The following is a 22,672-nucleotide window of genomic DNA, read 5'->3' as shown; positions in this document are numbered from 1 at the left end:
TCCTCAGTAAACACCCAAGAAAACTGACAAGTGTTCAAAAAAAATTTGTACACATTTACCCCAGCACTATTCACAATAGCCAAAATCTGGAAACAACCCAAACATCCATCAACTGAATAAACAAAATGTGGTATATCCATACAATGGAATGTTATTCAGCCATAAGAAAGAATGAAGTACTGATACATGCTACAACATGGATGAACCTTGAAAACACCTATGCTGAGTGAAAGAGGCCAGACACAAAGACCACATGTTGTATGATTCTACTTATGAACCATCCAGAACAAGCAAATCCATAGTCAGAAAGCAGATTAGTGCCAGGGTCTGGGGAGAGGTAAGAATGCAGAGTGACCACTTAATGAATACAGGGTTTCCTTTTGGAGTATGAAAAAGTTCAGGAACTAGACAGTGGTGATCAATAAACAATACTGTGAATGTACTTAATGTCACTGAATTGTATACTTTAAAATAGAAATGGTCAATTTTACATTGCTTATTTTACCAGAAAAAAAAAAATCACACACACACACACACCACACCCCCTAGCTCTGTCCAATAAAAGGGCCTACAAACAACACAACCATAGCAACAAAGACTCATATGATGGTCTTTAAACATAATCTTACACTAAAAGGAATCAAAACCCCTTAGAGAAATAACTGGTTCTAGATCTGAGACAGGTGATGTACAAGATGAGCCTGGAACATCTTTTTATACTGGAAAACAGGGTTACCAAAGATTATTGAGGTTTTCTCGAGGAATACAGGAGCCAACATGAAGGGGCTCCCACTAGCTAAGGATGAGACAATTTGAGAATTAAAAAGAATAACTACAATGGATTATAACAAACATATCCAAAACCTGGGGTTCATATTGATTCTTAAAGAAAACAAAACAAACAAACAAAAACCTCACTGGCCACCTCTATCAAATACTAGGAAAAGAATCAGGCATTTATTCTACTGTTCCTCAGAATAATCATACAATTGATTGAAGTAAAGAAGTTCTTTTTTATAGAAGAGCTCCAGCAAATAAAACAGAAGGAATAAAAAAATATCACCACCATCAGATAGAGTGATCTAGATCAGGGTTGGCAAACTTTTTCAGTGCCAATAAAGAGCTAAGTGGAAAGGGAAAAGGAGAAGAGAAGCAGAATAGGAGAAAGAATGAAACTGTGACTCATTCTTCTCTTCCTTCATCCTAGTTAGTGACAAGGTAGTGAGGTACTGCTACTAGCTGTTCCTTTAAAAATGTCCTGACAAGGACAAAGAGTATTTTATTTTATAAGAAAAGGTTTCCCATGAAAATCACTCTGCCTCAAGCTGTGAAAACTGGTGTTCTTAGAGCCCCCAAAGATCTTGGCTATTTCAAAGCAGGAAATAAAAATTTAGGAAAAGAAAAAAAATTTTTTGGGGGGTGGTGGGGCGGCTCTCTCCCCCACTTCCTCAGAACTGAAGAGGCATAAAAACTGAAGGAAGAAAAATACCATACTCTGCTTAACTCAATCCACAGTTAATAGTCTTATTAACTGGTTTTGAAAGGCTCTAAACATGCTTTCCAAATTTTCAGAGGGCACCTCAGACTATTTAACTCTACTGAGCAAGACTATAGACATCCAAGTTGGGAGAAAAAAATCTTCACATTCCATAGTAATCTGGTTTGCCCACCATAGTTAAACATTTAATAACTAATGGTCAAATACAAACCAAACTGTCACTGCATACACTAGCCTGGAAACAGTTTTCAGGAGAAAAATATGCAGTATAAAAAGACTGACTAGGGACTTCCCTGGTGGCGCAGTGGTTAAGAATCTGCCTGCCAATGCAAGAGACACGGGTTCGAGCCCTGGTCCAGGAAGATCCCACATGCCGCGGAGCAACTAAGTCCGTGTGCCACAGCTACTGAGCCTGTGCTCTAGAGCCCAAGAGCCACAACTACTGAGCCCGTGTGCCACAACTACCGAAGCCCAGGCGCCTAGAGCCTGTGCTGCACAACAAGAGAAGCCATGACAATGAGAAGCCCACACACCGCAACAAAAAGTAGCCCCCGCTCACCGCAACTAGAGAAAAGCCCACATGCAATGAAGACCCAATGCAGCCAAAAATAAATTAAAATTTTTTAAAAATATTGACTACACACGGGCTTCCCTGGTGGCGCAGTGGTTGAGAGTCCGCCTGCCGATGCAGGGGACTCGGGTTCGTGTCCCGGTCCGGGAGGATCCCACATGCTGCGAAGCAGCTGGGCCCGTGAGCCATGGCTGCTGAGCATGCGTATCCTCCACAACGGAAGAGGCCACAGCGGTGAGAGGCCCGTGTACCGCAAAAAAAAAAAAAAAAAAAAAAAATTGACTACACAGACATTAGATCTACTCAAAATACACATCTCACATTAAAAACAAACAAGAACTTTATGGGCACTAGGCCAACATCTGCTGATTACAAATAGTACTCACTGAAAAAGTGCCAGATGCCTAACAGCAACCGTAACTTTCTTAATGCCCTATAAAATATACCCAAGATAGGACTTTCATTCTAGGCATACCTCGGAGATATTGCAGGTTCGGTTCCAGACCATCACAATAAAGTGAGTATCACAATAAAGTGAGCCACACAAGTTTTCTGGTTTCCCAGCACACATAAAACTTATGTTTACACTACACTGTAGTCTACTAAGCATGCAATAGCATTATATCTACAAAAAAAAAATGTATACACCTTAACTAAAAAATACTTTATTGCTAAAAATGCTAACCATCATCTGACAACACAGGGTTGCCACAAACCTTCAGTCTGTAAAAAATGTGGTATCTGCAAAGTGCAATAAAGCGAAGCACAGTAAGGTGAGAGCTATGGCTGTAATTTAGTAAGGCAAACGGTGATGATTTTTCCTCAAGTAAGTTTAAAAAAAGATTTGGAGGCTCTCCTTATGACCACCCTACACATGCCCATTAAGAAACAAAACAAAACAAAAACACAGGAAACAGAGAGGTAACAATCTACACCTAAGCCTTAATTACTTTTATTACTAATAATAATAACAGCAGCTAAGGTTACTCTGTGCCAGACACCTTACATGCATAATTACCTCCTTTAAGCATCACAATCACCCAGAAAAGTAGGTATTATTATCACCACGTCCAGATGAGGAAAATGAAGCTATAAAAAGTTTGTAACTTGTCTAAGCCCACTATACCTGATCAAAGAGGGGGTTCTGGCCTTATAATGTCAAAAATGGACATAAAGCTATACATAACAAAACATACTATCAAATCTCACTCTAAAAGCACTTTAATTTACACAGTATTCTTTGAAACCTTCCCCTCTGGAGCATGGAATTCATCCATGCAAAGCAAAGGACACAGGCCATGTGTCAGGTAAGTAAATTTATCCTTTCCTTCTTCCCTAAGTAGGGCAGCTTAATCTCTTTCCTAGTATTATTGCTAAATTGCTGTTTCTAAAGTGTAAAACCCAAATGGGCAGTTCATTACAATTATATAGTAGCACAATAAAGTCAAAAGAGCAAAGATTTAGGAGTCAGAGAGATTAGGGATCCATTCCCAGTTTTGCCCTGTTGCTAGTTTTGTGTTCTTTATCCTCCAGAAGGGCCTCAGGTTCCTTGTCTGTAAAATGGAGATATCACCTAGGTCCTGTACAGTAATGCTCTTTAAACGTTGGTTCCCCTCCCTTCTCTTCTAAAATAAAAGCAAGACCCAGATACCTAAGGCAAGGACTCCAAAGTGTGATCCAACGAACACCAACCCTTAGAGGGATCCTATAAGCAGCATTTCCTAAACTTCTTTAGCCACAGAATATTATTACAGCATAACACTGCTTAAAGTAACTAGTGTAGGAAATGCTGACCAAAGGATTTTACATAGGTTAAAAAACAAAATGACACTTTGCTTCAGATGATAGCTCTTTTGGCTCTCAGTGTTCATTTTTATCCACTATCTAGTTCCTGCCTGCATTCTGGATAGCTGAGCTGGCAAGTAAGTGCCTTGTGGATATATGAATGCTCCATTTATAAACTATTATACATTAAAACCCAGATGTCTTCTTATAAGTGTGGTCTGAAAAATCTAACAGGGCTTGTTACTGCAATGTTAACAGAAAACAGTATTTTTCTACTAGTCTTCTAGTTACAGAGTAGAGGAGACAGGGAATAAAAAGTTCACATATCAGTTTTCATTTACCAAAACTGTAGGACATAAAATAAACTAAATCACTACAAACATAATGTGTATCTGGCCTCACCTGTAGAGAAAAAGGCAGTACAAAGAATGGGAGCCAATTATACTGCATCTGAATTTTGTATCATCACAGGATTTTATTATAATCTGACACTTAAAACACTTATCAACTAAGAAAAGTTCCTCAGAAGCACAGAAAATTTACTCCAAGTCATGAAAACTATAAATCAACCTTTTAAATAAATATTTACCCTCAGAAGCTACAAAAATACTACTTAGAGAGAAAAACATGATTATGAACTGATGTATTAAAAGTTGGTCTCTATGCTCAAGATTCACTGCTTTAAATTTCTGATTTATTTTTCAACATTCAACATTTATTAAGCAACAACTAGATACAGAGGATCTTCATGTGCAACAAAAATGCAAAGCAACAACAAAAATTATTGAGGGACTTCCTAGGTGGTCCAGTGGCTAAGACTCCACCCTCCCAATACAGGGGGCCTGGGTTCAATCCCTGGTCAGGGAACTAGATCCCACATGCCACAACTAAGACCTGATGCAGCCAAATAAATAAGTTAATTAATTACTTTTTTAAAAATTATTGAGACTAGTGATCTCAGGAAACAATAAGGATGGAAGCAGGTGGGTAAAGTCTAACGCTTGCCTTGAGTCAAGCTATGATGTGTCAAACTCAAAATCAGTGTCTTCAAGTTACCAGAGGTAGCAAGGCTCCATTTTTGCACATCATTCACATTCTCTTAGGACAGTAAAGTAGTTAAGAAAAGAGCTCTAGATTAAATTACCTTGGTTGGAATCCAAGCTCTGCCATCTGCTGGTTCTGAAACCTTGGCAAAAGTTACCCAACCTCTCTAAGCCTCAATTTCCTCAATGATAATGGGATCTGGCTCATAACTGACTTTGCAATATGGATTTCAACTATATTTGTTATCCATTTCTTATAGCCACTATTTCATAGACAGGCTGCATTAATTTTAAAGCAAGGTATTTGCTCTTAAAATTTTTACTTCAAAAGGATAAAACAATTTAACTTTACTTGTATATGGCTGACAATTTACTTTCTTCTTGGTAAGCAACATTAATAAAAAGTAAAAGTTCCAAAGCCCTAACCCTAAGAAACCTTAGTTCAACCAACTTCCCAGAATCTTCCTATTTTCTTTCCAAATTATAAAGGTTACATAGTGCAGCAGTTAAAAGAACAAATTTGAAGTATGGCTACAAAATTTTCTGGCTGTGTAAGGCTCTCTAAGCCTCAGTTTCCTCACTTGTAAATTGTATTTGCCTTACCAGATTGTGGTAAAGATTAAATAAGACAGAAATAAATTGCTTAGTACAGTGCAACGACATACTAAGTACTGACAACCTTTTGTCTTTTATTTAAAGTCTGGCGGCCTGAGTTCAACATGCTGGGCTTATTCCCTTCTAGTTGAGAGATCCTGAATATATCAATTAAAATATTTTTAACTCCATTATCCTTTAAATGGGGAGAATATTGCCTCAAAGCATTATGAAAGTTATATGAAATATCAGTCCTTAGCGCACAGTAAACACTCAAACAGTAGCTACATCTGAATTATTCTAGTTCTAAGGTATGGACTACCATCATAGCATCTAGGGAAACTCAATACTCATCATAATAACCACAATCTTTTTTCTAATTAACTTTTTCCCCAACCCTCACTCCTATGGTCAACAGCATTTCTTACCTCTTCCCTAAACTTTAGAAAGTACATAGGCTTTCCCAGGTATATATATGAAAAAAAAATATGTTGTTGTTGTTAATTGGGACATAAAGTAAAGCTACATTTTTAAACAATGTTTTATTCTTAAATTAATAATGATAGTTGACAAGCTGTACAATTTATATTGATGCCATATACAAGACAATGGAGTCAGAGAATCTTCTGCCTCTGGGGATCTTTCTTTTCTAAGGATCCCAGAAACTGGCCCACTTGCTCCTACGTTAGAAGTCATGACACACAGATCCTTTGTTTCTTACTAAGTACTCATTCTCCACTATAGCAGAAATAAAATACTAGAACATTTCCTCTAGCCTTTGAAAGTGCACAGCCATTCTTTAACTTTCTATAAATTGACAGGAGGTAAATATATACTGTAAAGTCTCAAAACTCTCTCAATAAAGGTTATCCCTGATGTTCAACTGAATTTAAATAGAATTATGCTTTGTCCTTTAGTAACTCCTCTTAGGTTTCAATGGCACAGCAAGCATTTGCTACTTACAGAGAAAATAAATCTCTTCTAAGAATCATGCCCTAGGTCAGCCAAACATCTCACAATGTATACAATTAGTTAAAGAAGCAGATACAATGTTGATCAGTAAAAACCAAATTATTATCCTGACATCATGATTTCTCAAAACCCAATACAGACGGCCAAATTTTATATCTATTTAAGAAGTTGGATTATTTAGTGAAGAGAATCCTTATTGCTTATTAATATTTCTTACTTTCTCTGGGAAAGCTCTTGAATTGATATACGAATATACACTAGTATATCAGACAAACTATCCGAGAGACACAAAAAAAGGCCCTGTAAAAATTAAAGTTTTCATAAATCCCCACAATACAATTATATGTCTAAGTACATCCATGGTGAAAGGGCCTGTTCATATTTAAATAGTCTGTTTATTTTGTCTCTTGCAGAATAAGCTACCTGGTAAAAATAAGGAAACTGATTTATCACTTTTCATTATTCTAAATCTCTCTTCTACCCTCACCCTCTCCAAATAAACTCCTAGAAGGCTTGGGGGTATTGTACTAGCTGGACAGGCTCAATGTTTCAAAGGTATTGTGCTTACCAACCAGTGCAACCTAGCACCTGAGTTCTTTCATTCAGCTATCCATCCAGAGTTCACACCCCTCTGTGCTAAGCACACAGTATAACACAAGTGTCTATATCTCTGTGTCTCTTTCCTTTCCCTACTATTGTTCCTTTATGTTTAAACAAAAACCCAGGTTTAACTTTATAAATTAATTTCTTGTATCAAAACTTAAATGTTTTTAGAAACATCAGTGACAGTTTGATGACCTGGAAACTCTAATACTATCATGTATAGTATACATGTAACTACCATGATAAATTGCTTTCAACTCAAATATGTATTAACTAACCCACTATAGAAAGCACTGTGCTCCACACTGCAGGAAACATAAAGGTGAGTAAAATACCATTTTTGTCATATTCGAATTTATAATCACCTAGAAAGAGACAAAACAAGTTAACTAGAATACAAGGCAGCACATAAGAAGAGTAACTGTGCTATAGGAGTTACATGCAAGTGCCTTTCATGCCTTGGAGTAAAGGGCCAGGAAGACTAAGTAGCTGAGGTGGCATATGAGACTCTGAAAGCTGGGTGGGTCTTTGAAACAGCAAGGGGAGAGAATGTATGACAAATAATATTTAGACTAATAAGATCTCATTGGGACCAAGACAATCATGGCAATAACAACATCTAACAAGTATACCAATAAGAATTTTAATATACTTTTGAAGTGTGCTAAAATATGGGGAAAAAATCATTACCTCCTACACCAAGGACCTTTCTGAAGAACATAAATCTCTCAACCTCCTTTAATGTGGTGTAAATTTCAAAATAAACTGAAGACATGACTAAAAACAAAGAGACAAATCAATGAAGCGTTTTTAAACTACATACACCTTATCTGTTCCTTTAGAATACATATATATATTTTATATATTTTATATATATATATATATGATTAGGCAGATTAACAACAATATTACACAGTAACGTAATTCTGGAAAATTCTAAACCTGTACTGCTCAACATGTGGCTATTAAGCGCTTAAAATATGGCTACTGCAAATTAGTATGTGCTATTAAGAGTGAAATACCCACTAGGTTGTGAAGACTTGGTACTCAAAAAAGGTGGCAAAATTTATCATTAGTAAATTTTATATTCATTACATGTTGACATAATATTTTGGATACACTGCTTTAAATAAAATATATTCTTAAGATTAAGTTCACCTGTCTTTTTACTCTTTTTAATGTGGCTCCTAGAAAATTTTAAATTACATATGTGACTCACATTTGTGGCTTCCATTATATTTCTATTGACTAGGTCTGGTTTAAACAACTACTTAACATTTATATTGTTCAGATTTCTGTACCTGCTTCAGATTGGCATGGTAATCACTTGATCACAATGATACTAAGTAACCTTCCAAACATCTTGCCTCAGTGTCTAGATACTGAAAAGTTGAGACACCTGCCAAAAAAGTGTGTCAGCTTCTTAACTACCCTTTTGGAGCAAATGTGGAAAAAACAACCAACTAAAAACTTTTCCAGATACATTTACCAAACAGTTAATACTCCAGGCACTGCTAGCTGATGTCATGAGACTATGTTAGATAAGAACTACTCAGGGATGCAAAGAGATGGGATCCAAGAAATAGGACAGTGGACCCTAAAGAGCAGTGAAAGAAGTTAGAGGATGACAGCTGTACAGCAGAGGCCTGGAGAACAACCAGGCCAGATCCCAGTAGGACAGCACTCCAGGAAAAGAATGGAGGGTATGGCAGAATCCAGAGAATGCTTAATAAAATTTGAGGGGAAAAAAATGAAGACTGTGATCATTGCAAGCTGTGCAAGAAAAAGAAAACGGCAACAAAAAAGTGTAAAAAAAAGTTGAAAGCAAAGGAAATGTGATCGCCACTTCAGAAAGTTTGGTAATTCTTTAAAATATTAAACAGTTACCATATGACCTAGCAATTCCACTCCTAAGTATACACCCAAAAGATCTGAAAATATATGTCCACACAAAAACTTGTTCACAAATGTTCATATCAGCATAATTCACAATCGCCAAAAAGTAGAAACTATCCAAGTGTCCACTGACTGATGAACGGGTAAACAAATGGTGGCATTTCCATACAATGGAATATTATTCAGCAATAAAAAGTAATGAAGTACTGATAAATGCTACAACATAGATGAACCTAGAAGACATTATATGAAGTGAAAGAAGCCAGTCACAAAAGGCCACATATTTTATGATTTCATTTATATGAAATGTCAAGCATAGGCAAATCCATAGAGACAGAGAGTAGATTAGTGGTTGCCTGGAGCTGGAAGGAAGGGAAATATGAGGAATGACTACTAATGGATACAGAGTTTCTTTTTGGGGTGATTAAAAATGTTCTAAAATTAGATTGTGGTGATGGTTGCATCACTCTGTGAGTACTGGAAACCACTGAACTGTACACCTTAAATTAATGAATTTTATGGTATGTGAATTATATCTCAATAATGCAGTTTTTAAAAGGAAATGTAATCATTGTACACTATTCACCTTAATGTCTAGATATTGAGTACTGATCATCTGAATAATAATTTAAATAAATAATTATTTAACTAAAAATGGTGGTATAATTGCATTAGTAAGATAGTAAAAGGGAGATGGTGATGACTATAAATAATACCTAAAAATAATTTTAAGACATAGACAAATAGTACACTAATTAAAATTATGATAAAACTACTAGAGGAAATAGCTGTCATAGTTAAGGTTGCCTCTGAGAAACAGAAATGAGGGAGAGGAGTTACGCTTCGATATTAAGACTTTCTGCACTATTTGATTTCTTTAAATCATACGATAGTGTATTACTTAATAAAAAAATTTTTTTTTAATTTTTTAAGACTAAGGAATGCTTGGTTTAGGAGCAGAATGAAACCATGCGCTCTTAAAGAGGTAAAAGGCACAGGCTTCATTGACATTGACGCACTCTGCGCCTCTGATCTCTCAAGAGAACAGGTTTTCTCATCTAAGATGTTCAAAAAATGCAAAGTTAAAGGAAAATATCAATTATCTTTTTCTTTACAATGAAATAAACAGCTATTTCCAGCAAGAACACACATGATATCTACTTGACCTTATAGATCATTTCTCAAATACACAAAGAGTGGCAAATATTTTAAATGTGCCACTAAGCGTTCATCGGTTATGCCTGTTATCATTTTACCTCTTATTACCAAGAGAAGCACTCTCTCATCTTTGTATTTACTCCCCATCCAACTCATATTCAAAAAATAAGGGTTTAGTAATCTACTAGGATGAAAAACAATAGCAATTTTCTAGAATAACTGATTTAAATGTTGTTTTAATTCTAACACTCTTATGCTAAAGCCAGTGTTAATTCAGGTCTGCATACACAAAATGTTATTTCATAGCAGAAATAACCTGTAAAGATTCAGAATATCTATGGAAGGATACTTAAGAAATTGGAATGCTGACTGTCTCCAGGAAAGAGGGCTGGTAGTTACAGAGCAGGAGGAGGAGGAAGACATCACTGAGTACTTTTAAATTTTGAATCACGTGAATAAATTCCATTTTTAAAAGCAAAATATGTAAATAAGACAAACATGGAATTGTCTATCATACAGCATCCAATTTATATTATTATTGTGATTGTTACTATCCATTACGTAAATATGATACACATATATACATATAATTTATTATTATTATTGAAACCCTACCAACTCAAAGCTTCCCTCTTCCCTTCAGAGTTTAAATAATGTGTAAAGTGCGAAAGCTCTGAAATTCCAGTAAGACAGCAAATGCACCTACAATACCGTCAGTCTGATGCCAGGCATAACTCCAGCACTCCAATTCTCCAGGTGCTGCCTTTATGAATTCAAAAGTCTAGGATTAGCAACTCAACTCAACTCAATAACTTCCACACAGATCATGAAGAAAGTGGTTAATCAATTTAAAAGAATTAACTGATTTTACGGAATAAGGGGAAGTAGAGGGAGTCACATTTTTAAAAGATAGGTTAGCCTTCCTTAGAAAGAAATCTGAAACATCTTCTCACTTATATTAGTCAATTAAGCCCCTAAAAATTTCTTAGACCTCCAAAAGAGAACAAAAAGTACGTTGTCATGATTGTCCTTTTTCTTCAGGTAAACAATTAAGATACCCACCTTTTCAATTCTCATTATAGAGGCCATAAGTGTATTTGGTAAAGTGACTCTCTAACAGCTAATCATAATTCATAAGAAAGCTTAAATGATTCCATGCAGTGCCTTCTAAGCATTCCACAAAGGTATGGGCATGTCAAAATCCAAAGAGCACCTCCATATATACCACAGAAGAAAAAATAAGACAACAAATCTTAAATCAGATAAAATGCTGTTGCTGAGTAATATACATAGATGGGCAATGGAAGAAAGAGTTGGAAACGATACTCTGGGCTAGCATACTGAAGACTTTAGTACCTTCATCCGTTATCACTGAAAGCCAACTGGAATTGGTCAACCAGACAGGTAACTTCAGGTAACAAAGAAATTAGAGACTGTTTAATTCAGTGAGAAGTTGAGAATCCCAGCTACCCAGAAGAGACCTTCCTGACTCCTGTCCTTTTGAGAGAGTGAAGTTAGTATAATTTAACCTTCCCTAGACCAAAATTTTGAACAATTATCAGAGTGATTTCCCCTGGGGTTGTGTGAGGCTACACTAGGTAACCGCAATATGCTTGTTTTCCTGAACTGTCTGTCTATACTTTTTAGAAGGTGTAATGCTTAATATCAGTGTAATTCACTCCCTTCTAATTGGCAGTTTTAAAAAAAAAAAAGACAAGTGAATGACTTAGAACTATGTGTTAAAGAATAAAAAAAGAACTCTAAATAAAAGCCAAAAAATAACCTATGAGGAAAGAGTATGCACCATTTGTGTGGGGATTTTTGGTTCACTTCCTGATTGTCAAATACAAACGAATTCCAAAAAGGTGATGTTCCAAATAACCCAACTGCACATGATGCATAGCTGTTAATTCTTTAACAACAAGTACAACAACAACCTGAAGGCTCACAGTTCCAGACATAACAAGTGTTCGATAGATACTTGACTAATTGGTTGTGTACATATAATAAAATTTCATGAAGTTTGCTGTCAAATATTAAAATAAAGAGTAGAACACTTAAAATACTTCACAACATATAGGAAGGGATGGAGAGAAATAATTCTTAATAATGGCTAATTTGGGGCTTCCCTGGTGGTGCAGTGGTTGAGAGTCCGTCTGCTGATGCAGGGGACACGAACCGGTCTGGGAAAATCCCACATGCCGCGGAGCGGCTGAGCCCGTGAGCCCTGGCCACTGAGCCTGTGAGCCCTGGCCACTGAGCCTGTGAGCCCTGGCCACTGAGCCTGCGCGTCCGGAGCCTGTGCTCCGCAACGGGAGAGGCCGCAACAGTGAGAGGCCTGCGTACCGCCAAAAAAAAAAAAAAAAAAGGCTAATTTGTAGAATCACATTCTAATATTACCTGGAAATATAAATACACCAGATTTACTTACGATCAATCAGTACTTTTCAATAAAAACCAGTGCTCCAACTGAACATTAAACCAAAAAATACCATATACTACTTATTTTTCTTTTTGTGCCATCATAAGCTCTAACATTTTCATTTTCAATGTTTGTCTTAACAAGTTTTCCCTGAAATCTTAAAAGAATTGAGAATTTTTTCCAATATAACTGTAAGTAATTAAATACTATATTTGCTAACAGGCATGCCTGAAACTAATTTCAAAAACGGTACCAATCATGAAAGTCTTACACAGTCACTGCTAAATTATCAATGAAAGACTATCCTAAAAGAAAAGGCACTTTAGCTTATCTCTGGAATCCAAGTGTTAAGGCAACAGCAATCCATTCTCTATAAAATATACAATAAAGAGCAAGAGCTCTAGAATCAGAATGCCTGTATTTGAATTCTAGCAGAGCAATCTTTTCTAGTCAGGTAATCTTGGACAAGTGGCTTCACTTCTCTAAATGTCATTTACCTATCTATAAGGTGGGGATAATAGTATTAGCTACTTTGTAGAGTTGTAATGATTAAAATGAGCTGTTGCATGTAAAGAATTTAGCAGATTGCTTATTAGCATTTAATAAACATTCAACAGACATATCACAAGTCAATCACGTTATTATTCACAGCCCCTTTCTATTAAAGCAACCTACTTATTTTTGGCTTCCTAAGCCAAGGAATTCAACATGATACAATTAATGGTAATGAAAAAATGGAGTATTAATGTTACTGCTTTGCACCAATGTTACCAATATTTTTGCCTGCCTACCTACCATCTCTTTGGCATTAGGGCATGCTCATTCAATCCTAGGACTGTAAGAGTTCATTTAAATTATACCACCATCTAAAACACAAGCTTCTATGGCAGTTTGCTAGTGGCCTAGTGGTTAGGATTCCGGGCTTTCACTACCGTGGCCCAGGTTCAATCCCTGGTCCGGGAACTCAGATCCCACAAGCCGCGCAGTGCAGCCAAAAAAATGTTTAAAATTTTAAAAATACAAGTTTCTAGGAAAATAGTGCCTCGTTCGTCAGGAATGTTTACTTTTCATTATTAAATTGATTTGAAAGGACAATCAAGAAATTAACAACTCAAAACTATGTTAATAAAGGAACACGTTAAAGGTTCATATTCATGCCATTGTTGGCCATGGTATCCTGGAGACAAAAGGAAAACCTGGTTTGGCAAAATTAGTTTCAAAATAACCAAAACATCATTGCCTCAACATGATCACACTAAAATGCTTCTAAGAAAACTATTCAATACAAAAATATAAGATTCAATCATTTACAGAATTTCAACTTGCACACGCTTTGAAAGTACACTTTTCTCCCCGAAACATAAGCAAAAGTGAGAAAGGAAATCATAAACTAAGAATCCAAATCTACAAAGTTGTGTCTTTGTATCTTGTTTCAGACCAAGTATATTACAGACATGAGCATAAACTGAAATAATTTACTGAATGTCCATCACGTGCTAAATATTAACTCATTTTTTAAAAAAACTAGAATAAAAACTCAATAATAAATAGAATAGAATAAATATCCCTTTATTTTATCAATTTAATGGTAGGAAACTTGGGAAAACAAATTGCTCTCCTTTAACTGTCAGTTTTTCCTTGCTGTTTTGTTCACACAGGTCTTCATATAAATATACATTTCTATATCGCACTCAACCAAGGTCAAAGACAATTTATATAACCAAGGATGGTTTGTACAACCCAAGATAGAAGCAAAGATTGCAACCTCTACTTTAAAACCAGTGAACCATGAAAATGCTTCTATCCTTGCAATCATGCAAGGTTCCCTTTCCATACTATCCCCTCCAACCCCTCCCCCCCAAAAATAGGCTAGAAAATGATGCTAAACATTCCAATAAATTCATTTACTCATGGTGATTATGTTCTTAGTAGAACAATATCTGGGAAATCAGGTTAGTTCTGTTAGTACCAGCATATAATCCCATCACACCCACATGTTCTGCCCCTCCATTCTCCTATTGCAGGGTGGAGCATCACAAGACACACCACAATCCCACAGCCTGCCCAATCCCACCCCTGTCCCACAATCCCATGAGAGTTATTAAATGTATGGAACTGCAGCACATGCACGTTTCACAGCCTTCTCTACACATAATGCACACACAAAAACAGATCTCCCTTGGTCTCAGAATCTGCTGCTGACACTTAAGAAACTCTGGCTTCCCCAGCCTTGCTGTTTCTCCAAAACAGTATCTCACACCAGCAACCTAAGTCCAAAACAAGGGGCAGACAGCACAGGATACAAGTATATACTGATTTTCAGCTGAACTATGCAAGTGAAATGAGAAGATGTTGCCTCATTTTCTAAATGCAATTCCCAACCAGTCATAAATTGATTTGTGAACCTCTGGGTTCCCTTGAAGTTTTTCTTAGTACCTGTGCCTTAAAGTCATTTCACAATTAGCATTCTAGAGGTGCATGTAACAAGAGAGCATGCAATTTTTATATGAAGGTCTAGTTTTTTTAACAACTCTGGAAAGGGCTGGTTGGGAAAGGAATGAAAACAATGAAAATAAAAGTCTAGTTTTCAGTTTCACACATGAGCTCTCTTCCACAATGGATAATCTAGGAATTGGTTACATTCTAATAACCTGATTTTTATGTGTCACAAAGAGATTAAATTCCCTCTGGAATAGAAAAACTCTAAGTTGCCACCTGCTCTTTGGTTTTAGTCACCATACAACTAAATACTACACAGTAACATGCAACTACTATTAATTATTTACTTCACTAAAAAAAAATTGATCTAAAAAAGTTTTATATGAGGAAATAACTTCTCCTTGACTTAGCTAGACAACTAGCTAAATTTTCACTAATAGTTTATGAAAAAGATTTATTAATAACCAATAATCTTTTATTAATAAAAGATTTATTTTAACCAAAAGTCACCATAGACAGTCCCTTACACTCTCTATTTTGAGTAAAATATCATGTGATTCTACAGAAGAACATAACTATTTACATTTATTTAATAACACTTGAATATGGACGAGAACAAAAAAAATGGGTTCACCATAGCGAGTAAAAAAAAAAAAAAAATTCAGGGACTTCCCTGGTGGCACAGTGGTTAAGAATCCGCTTGCCAGTGTAGGGGACACGGGTTCGAGCCCTGGTCTGGGAAGATCCGCCATGCTGTGGAGCAACTAAGCCCGTGCGCCACAACTACTGAGCCTGTGCTCTAGAGCCCACGAGCCACAACTACTGAGCCCACACACCAGAACTACTGAAGCCCGAGCACCTAGAGCCCGAGCTCTCTAACAAGAGAAGCCTCCTCAATGAGAAGCCCGTGCACCGCAACTAGAGAGCCCACGTGCAGCAACGAAGACCCAACGCAGCCAAAAAAAAAAATTCAAATATACTGTTTTAAACTTAGCTCAACAAAAAAAGGCAAAAAATACTTGTTATAAAATCAACTTTTAATTTCTGCTGGAGTCTGCATATTACCATTATTTTAAATGCAAGGTTTACTTAAGAATAACCATTATTTATGAAAAACTAGTTTTAAGCATGTACCGAAGATTAAATTAAAGGCTGTATAAAATATCTAAAATTTTTATGTCATGGTTTAGCCCAAAAAATATTTTCATTGTTTTCAAATAAATTACCATCGGGTTATTATAACTAAGTTTCAAGTGTGAGGTTTCTGAATCTACATAAAAAAATATTTTCTTTTTTAGGACTTTAAATGGAATGCATATAAATAAAAACCTTTAGTTTACTACTCCTGAAAATAAATCTGACAGTTTTGGGTTCAGAAAAATTAGGAAGAGTTCAAGACTGTAAAGTTAAATATCATTGCCAGTAACCAACTGCTGCCTCTGAATTTCAAGAAAACCTATTGTATATTAAATTTTTAAAAAGTGAACTCAACTACCCTCTCATCTCAGCACTTTCTCAACTTTCCCATTACAATCAACAATATAACTTGGTGGTCAAATCTTCCAGACCAGTAACATCAGAATTTATTTTTAACTCCTGACTCCTTCCCAAATATTCCCCTTCAATCCAATCCAAAGCCCTGCCAGTTCTGCATTCACGCTGTCTCGCAAATGTGCTTTCATCTCATTTTCACACTTTATAGTCTCTCATTCTTCATGACATACCCTACTACTCCCTAAAATGGCTCTGATGTTTTGTTACTAACCCATCAACTCAGCTGCCCAGATCGTCTTCAAATATTTTGTTCAGCAACCTACAGTAAATACCAATCTCTCTTGAATCTCAACCGAACTCTTACAGGCCCCCTTTGCCCTCCATCAGTTAACATGTTTCTCAAATTCCATCTCCTCTTATTTTCCTATTTAGGCCCCTTTCATTCAGATTTACTAACCTGCTTTATAAATACAAAAATCACTACCTCTGTGCGTCTGTCCATTCCTTCCATCTAGAATCCTCTATGCTTCTCTGTCAATTCAAGTTACTGCCTCCTTTAACACCTGTCTAAAAACACACCTCTACAGAAGTCTTCTCTCTCCAGCCCTCTACCTCATCCCTTCATTTCTTGTCCCTCTGAACGAAGCACTTCTGTTTGCATTTATAATCTTGCAGTCATCATGATATTGTTTTCACATTTTGACCTATAACCTGTCTCAACAACTGACAAGCTTTTCAGGCCAAGGACTATAATTTCTTACGTATCTCTCATTTGAACAGGGGTCCCTTAGAACACTAGCACTCTAACAAATGCTTAATTACTCCCCTTTCTTCCAAAATGTCCTTAAAGTCAGGGTTGTCAAAAACACATAATTAGCACTGATCTCCAACTTTTAAAATGTTAGGTTGACCTATATGGTAACAGAAAAGTCAACATTTTAACCTGCACACTTTGCAAGAGTTACTCCATCCTCAGGCAACATCCACACAGGATTCAAAGAGAATCCTGGAAACTAAATGAGAAGTCCCCAAATTTATTATTATAAGCTATCCTATTTTGCTCTCTGAAATATATCTAATACATTAATTACCTAAAATTGATTTCGAGTGGTTTTTAAACCAAGATGAAAAACATCCTAACACTCCAGTACCACAAGAGGCTCTTAAGTAGCTATTATAAGATTTGCTTCATCACAGCAGAAAATTACCCCGGAATTTAAAAATATTCCTCTCAAATGACCCCATGAAGTGCTTAGAAAGCTTGACCATTCCCTGAAAGATGCATCATCAGCTTCCCTCTTCACATACCCTGCATTCTGAACTAGCTAGTCACCAAAAAAAAAAAAAAAAAAGACTTAACTCTCAAAAATAATCTCCCATTCAGTTATTACCTTAGACTACCCTGTTTCAGGCAAGTTCCAAAAGCCAAAATAAATTGAAATCCTGAGTTCAAATAAGAGTTATCATTTTATGTTGCTTAAGGACATAATCAATTTCATATAACAGCAAATACTTTTTAAAAATCTCAGTTCAATTCTCTCCTTCTAGGCAGCAAAACAGTTTTTCTTTGCCCTCATCATGCCCCTTTCTGGAGGAATAAGGAAACAATACAGATATTTTTGTCAAATTCTGTAAGTATGTTTAAATAAACTGTCATTAAATACCACATAAACATATCCACATACAGAGATTAGAACATTGGACACTTAGTATAGACTTGGACACTCAACATAGACTTTTCTGCACAAATCAGGGAAGACGGTACAGTCTAGCAACAACCTTGAACACAGCCCAAGTATCCCTATTATATGCAGGACCACAGCCTTCTGCAAAACCTATGATGGAAAGGTCTAAATCCATATTCTTCTAACTCCATAGTCTTACCTAAATTCAACAGGAAACCAATGCAAGAGTATTTTAAATAGTCTTAAGAAGGAACCCCTGAACTCTAGATCATTTGGCAAGTACTGAGTGCAATGGCACCCTAAAACTGAACTTTAATGATGAGTCAGTGACAATTAACATTCAACTTAGCATTTGGCAACATTACAAGTCCCAATCAAAACTTGGACATACTTCCAAATTACCTTTTGATTAAACGTTAATTCTATAGTGGTAGATTGGTAATGTCAAAATGGAAAGGTTAAGAGTTAACATATTATACCACTTATCCAATTTAGAACAATGCATGTTGAGATACTACTGCTACTGCATATCAATCAGCCCCATCGGTCCCTTCTAAAGGGAAGAATCAAAGCTTGCCTCCAAACCATAATGTGGTTACGGAGCAAGTTCATCTCTAGGTTATGAACACACACTTTGTATAGTCACATAGGCAAGAAAGAAATGTTACGAGACAGTGACAATTTAGCTCCTCTATTAAGTATACAAAACTATGGTAACCCCTAAGACCTGAGCTAACTAAACTATCCCTCATTCCAAAAAAGACACATTCTGCAAAGGCACATAATGGTTTATGAGTCTTGTCCTTCGCTTTATTCAAAAGGATGAGCAAGTAAACACTTCCATCGCTATTCTAAGATGGAAAAACTCAACCACTTGATAAAGCTATCAACTGCAAGAAAACTATATGAAAAGAACTAAGTTTCAGATCGAATCATCCAAATAAAAATCATATTCCCTCAATTCAAGGTTAATAAGACCGGGGGAGGGGATATGGGAGGAGAAAAGAGGGAGCTGCCTCATCCTTGGCTGAAGACAGGTTTTTGCCCTTTTCCATTACCTCCGGCTGTTATATCAGAAGGTCTCATATTTTAAGATCCTGATATTTTAAAGTCTCTTATTTAAAGGGTGAGGTGGAAAAGGGGTGTAAAATAAAATCAATACTCACTGCTAACTTTCATGCTGCCAAAAGCTGAAGGCTGCTGCACTGGCTTGCAGCTCTCCGCAAAGGAGGTGGTTCTGGGCCGCCCTGACATGATCACTCTCTTTCCGAATCACCTTCTTTTCCTTCCTTCCTCCTCTTCTTCCTTTTGTTTTATGTTGGGGTGTTAGGTTAATGATAAATGCAGCATTAAGTTCTCCCACAAGAAAAAGACTTCGTCCTCTTGGCTTTTCACTCCTTTTGTACAGCTATAAAAAAAAGCGAGCGATGTATTTCTCCTTGAAGACAGATCAGTACGGATATTTAACATATAGATGATCGGGAGCTGGGAAAAAAATACAGTTCTTTCCCCTCACTTTCCTTGGAGGGGAGATATGGTTGGGAGGTCCTAAAAAATATATATCACGTGAAACGGGGGCAGATACTTGATTGAAAATAAGTACTCTGAATATTATATTTTCCTCGGGGATTTTTTTTCCGAGTCAATGAAGAAGGGAAGCGGCGGAAGGATCACGAGTCTCACGCTTGAAAAGAAAGGGGGATGGGAAGGAGGGAGGGAGAGGGAGGGGGTGGCTCGGAGATGCGTCGGGAAACGCTGCGGCTCCGACAGCGGCGGGATCCGGCGGCCTGACGGCAGGGGCCCGGCGAACTGGAAGGCGGCGGAGTCGCGAGTCAGTCAGAGGCGGGCGGTGGCGGCGGCTCCCCTCCTCATTGCGCCAGGAGCAGCTGCACTCGGCGGCTGGATCCAGCGGCCATGGCGGCGGCGGTGGCGGAGGCAGCTCCCTTCAGACCCCAGGCAGCGGCTCCTCGACTGCTCCCCATACGCCGGGGACATGGGAACCCAGCAACCGCTTCCGTCCCTCGGGGCCCCCTCCCCCGTCCAAGGCACCAGCGCGGCCGCCCTCCCGCCCCTCGCTTCTGCACGGTCCCGCTCAGGAAGTGTCCGCGCTTTGCCCCCAGCCCGGGCCCTGTCAGTGGCTGCAGGGCCGGCTCCTCCTCGCTTCCTTCCTTCCTTTGTCACTCGGCCCGGGCGGCGGCAGCGGCAGCGGCAGCACAAACCTGCATTCGCCCGGGTCGGGGGCAGCTCTGTGTGAGGAGTACCGTCTGCGCAGCCGCCTAGCTTTTCCCCACTCCCCCTCCCCCCTCCTACTCGTCCTCCGCCTCCTTCCTCCCCCACCCAGCCTTACACCGCCCAGCGCCCCCGCGTCCGCGTAACAGGCGTCTGGGAATCGCCGGCCGAGCCGAGTGTCCTCCCCCTTCGGTAGGGGAGCCGAAGCCCGAGCGGAACCAATCACGGATGTCGTTTGTTTGCAGATCCTCCCGGAAAAAGCCGATCGACCTGAGGAGCCAATTAGAAAGTGTCGCTGGAAATTCACGCCCAAGGACGGAAAATACCGAAGATAGCCGACCGAGAAGAAGGTGGGTTCGCCTTGTCTTGTGGCTGGCTGGAGGAGAAATTCGACAATGGCAACAGTGACCAATCGGAGTCGCCGGCCCTCAGGAAAATGCTTGAAGAGTTAAGGACGGTGAAGCCGGGAGTCGCTGGTGAAACCGCACGGCTGGGCGCCGTGGCCGCTTTGTAATTGGCCGAAACTCCGCTGGGAGTGCACCTCCCTCGGTGATTGGTGAAGGAATGGGGCTTCCGAGGACAGTCTGGCCAGTCAGGACGTCCCCTCCCTCGACGAGGTGGGGAGAAGTTGAGAGCGAAGGGAGGGCATCTATAAAGCGCCTTCTCATTGGCCTGAAGCTCTGGAGCCGGAGTCGGGGCAAAAGGGAAAAGGAGGGCGGTCGAAACCCTTAGCGGCAGCCAATCGGCTCTCGCTGCCGTCCAATCGCAAGACCTAGCTGCAGTGTGATTGGCCCTCGGTCTCCGGTGGCGGTCCCTGGAGCGGGGAGAAGCGCGACTGGGGTCGTGGCGGGTGGTTAGACCGTCTCGCCCGCGGCTACTTGCAGCTTGTGTGGAAACTGCAGATAGGGAGCGCGAGCCCTTCGCGAGCCGGTGTGAAACTGATGTGGTCGGCGGCGCTGGGCTCCGAGCGCTCGAGCGAACGGAGGGTTGAGGGGTCTCCCCACCCACTGGAGGGTCTCGGCGGGGCGGGGCTAATTCTGCGCGCCCGAGGCTCCCCTCCGCCCAAGAGAGCGCGTCCCGAGCGCCGGCGTCTTCCACGGAAGGGCCAGACGGATTCAGGGCGCCTCCCCGGCTGGGTGCGAGTTCTCGGGCGCTAAACTGAGAACAAAGCTTCCAGACAGGCAGCGCCCCACGACGGCCGCGCCCCGCCCAGTCGCGGAGGCCATTGATAAGAGTGAGGGCGACTGCGCCTCGTGCGCCAGGCCAAGCCCGGCCTTCCAGAAACGCCCCTGAGAAATGAGCTCATGCTGGCTGCGCGCGCTCTTCGGGTGCGACTGCCCAGCGCAGAACGGGCCCCAAAAGCAGGTGAGGGGAAGTGCCGTCAGGTCGGATGTCCCGAAGACTCTGAGGAAACAGGGAGTCAGAATAGCCCTTTGTAGTTTTTGGTTCTTTGGAACTAGGGTGATCTATAAAAGTACTATGTAAGTTGATTTCGTACGTAGGCCAGTGGTCAGATTCCCGTGGTTTGCCTAAGGACAGTGAGGTATGGCTACAGAAAAAGTAGAAAGGACAGTTGCCATCAGTCCCGTGGTGTCTGTAATTTCCACCTGCAGAGTCATCCCTTTCTGTTACGATACTGTCTCTGGGAGCACATATAAAAATACACATACTTGGTCAGGTTAACTAGATGTTGCTTTGTCAAACTGATGAGGAACTTGGGACAAAACAAAGTAAGCTTTGATGGGAGAACGGAAAGGTCTAGATACTAGTGTTTGCAAACTCAGATGTCTACAGGGGCCAGAAAAGCAAAGCAAATGAGTGAAACTGGCCTGGTGTAAAACAATAGGGAATGATAAGCAACGTGGCAAATTGGAGTGTCCGTGCTGTAACTGAAAGGAGCAGCTGTTCGGCTCTAGCAGATTGTTGCCCTGAAGAATGTGGATCCAGTGTTCTGAGGTATTCTGGTTTTTTCCCCCAAGAGAAACCATAAAGCAGGATTTTTGTATGAAATCCCTCGATTTTTACACTAATATTTCCAAACCCTACAGGCCGAATTAAAAACATCCCAGGGTAGATGTGGCCAACATGCAATCAATTTGTAATCTCAAACCTGGACATAGGTTTTTTTATATAGCCCAGGAGTGGTAGCAGCTCTTGTTCTTTGCAATGAAGAGAAAACATGAGGCCTCTGGATGTCATGGAGAAGGGTAAAGAATGTTAAAAGCAAACTCAGTGCGTGGCAGTTTTGTCAAATGATTGTTGCCTCTCCCTGCAAACTATTAT

The 22,672-nt window shown here is 39.2% G+C and overlaps 1 protein-coding gene across 6 annotated transcripts in view; it reads right to left on the bottom strand.

Moving 5' to 3' along the window:
* Positions 1 to 20,413, bottom strand: part of GSK3B (glycogen synthase kinase 3 beta) — a 202,975-nt gene extending 182,562 nt beyond the window's left edge. For 3 of the 6 annotated variants that reach the window (XM_032629874.1, XM_032629871.1, XM_032629873.1), the window contains exon 1: positions 19,327 to 19,839. In XM_032629874.1, the coding sequence (XP_032485765.1) occupies positions 19,327 to 19,414 (88 nt within the window). In that variant the 5' untranslated portion in view covers positions 19,415 to 19,839. Of the gene's footprint in view, positions 1 to 19,326 lie in introns of all 6 variants that reach the window. The other 3 variants (XM_032629872.1, XM_032629875.1, XM_032629878.1) reach the window with 3 other exon arrangements.
* Positions 20,414 to 22,672: the final 2,259 nt, after the last annotated feature.

This window comes from Phocoena sinus, chromosome 4 (genome assembly GCF_008692025.1).
Source record: "Phocoena sinus isolate mPhoSin1 chromosome 4, mPhoSin1.pri, whole genome shotgun sequence".
Lineage (NCBI taxonomy): Eukaryota > Metazoa > Chordata > Mammalia > Artiodactyla > Phocoenidae > Phocoena > Phocoena sinus.
This window is presented reverse-complemented; position numbering and strand designations above follow the sequence as displayed.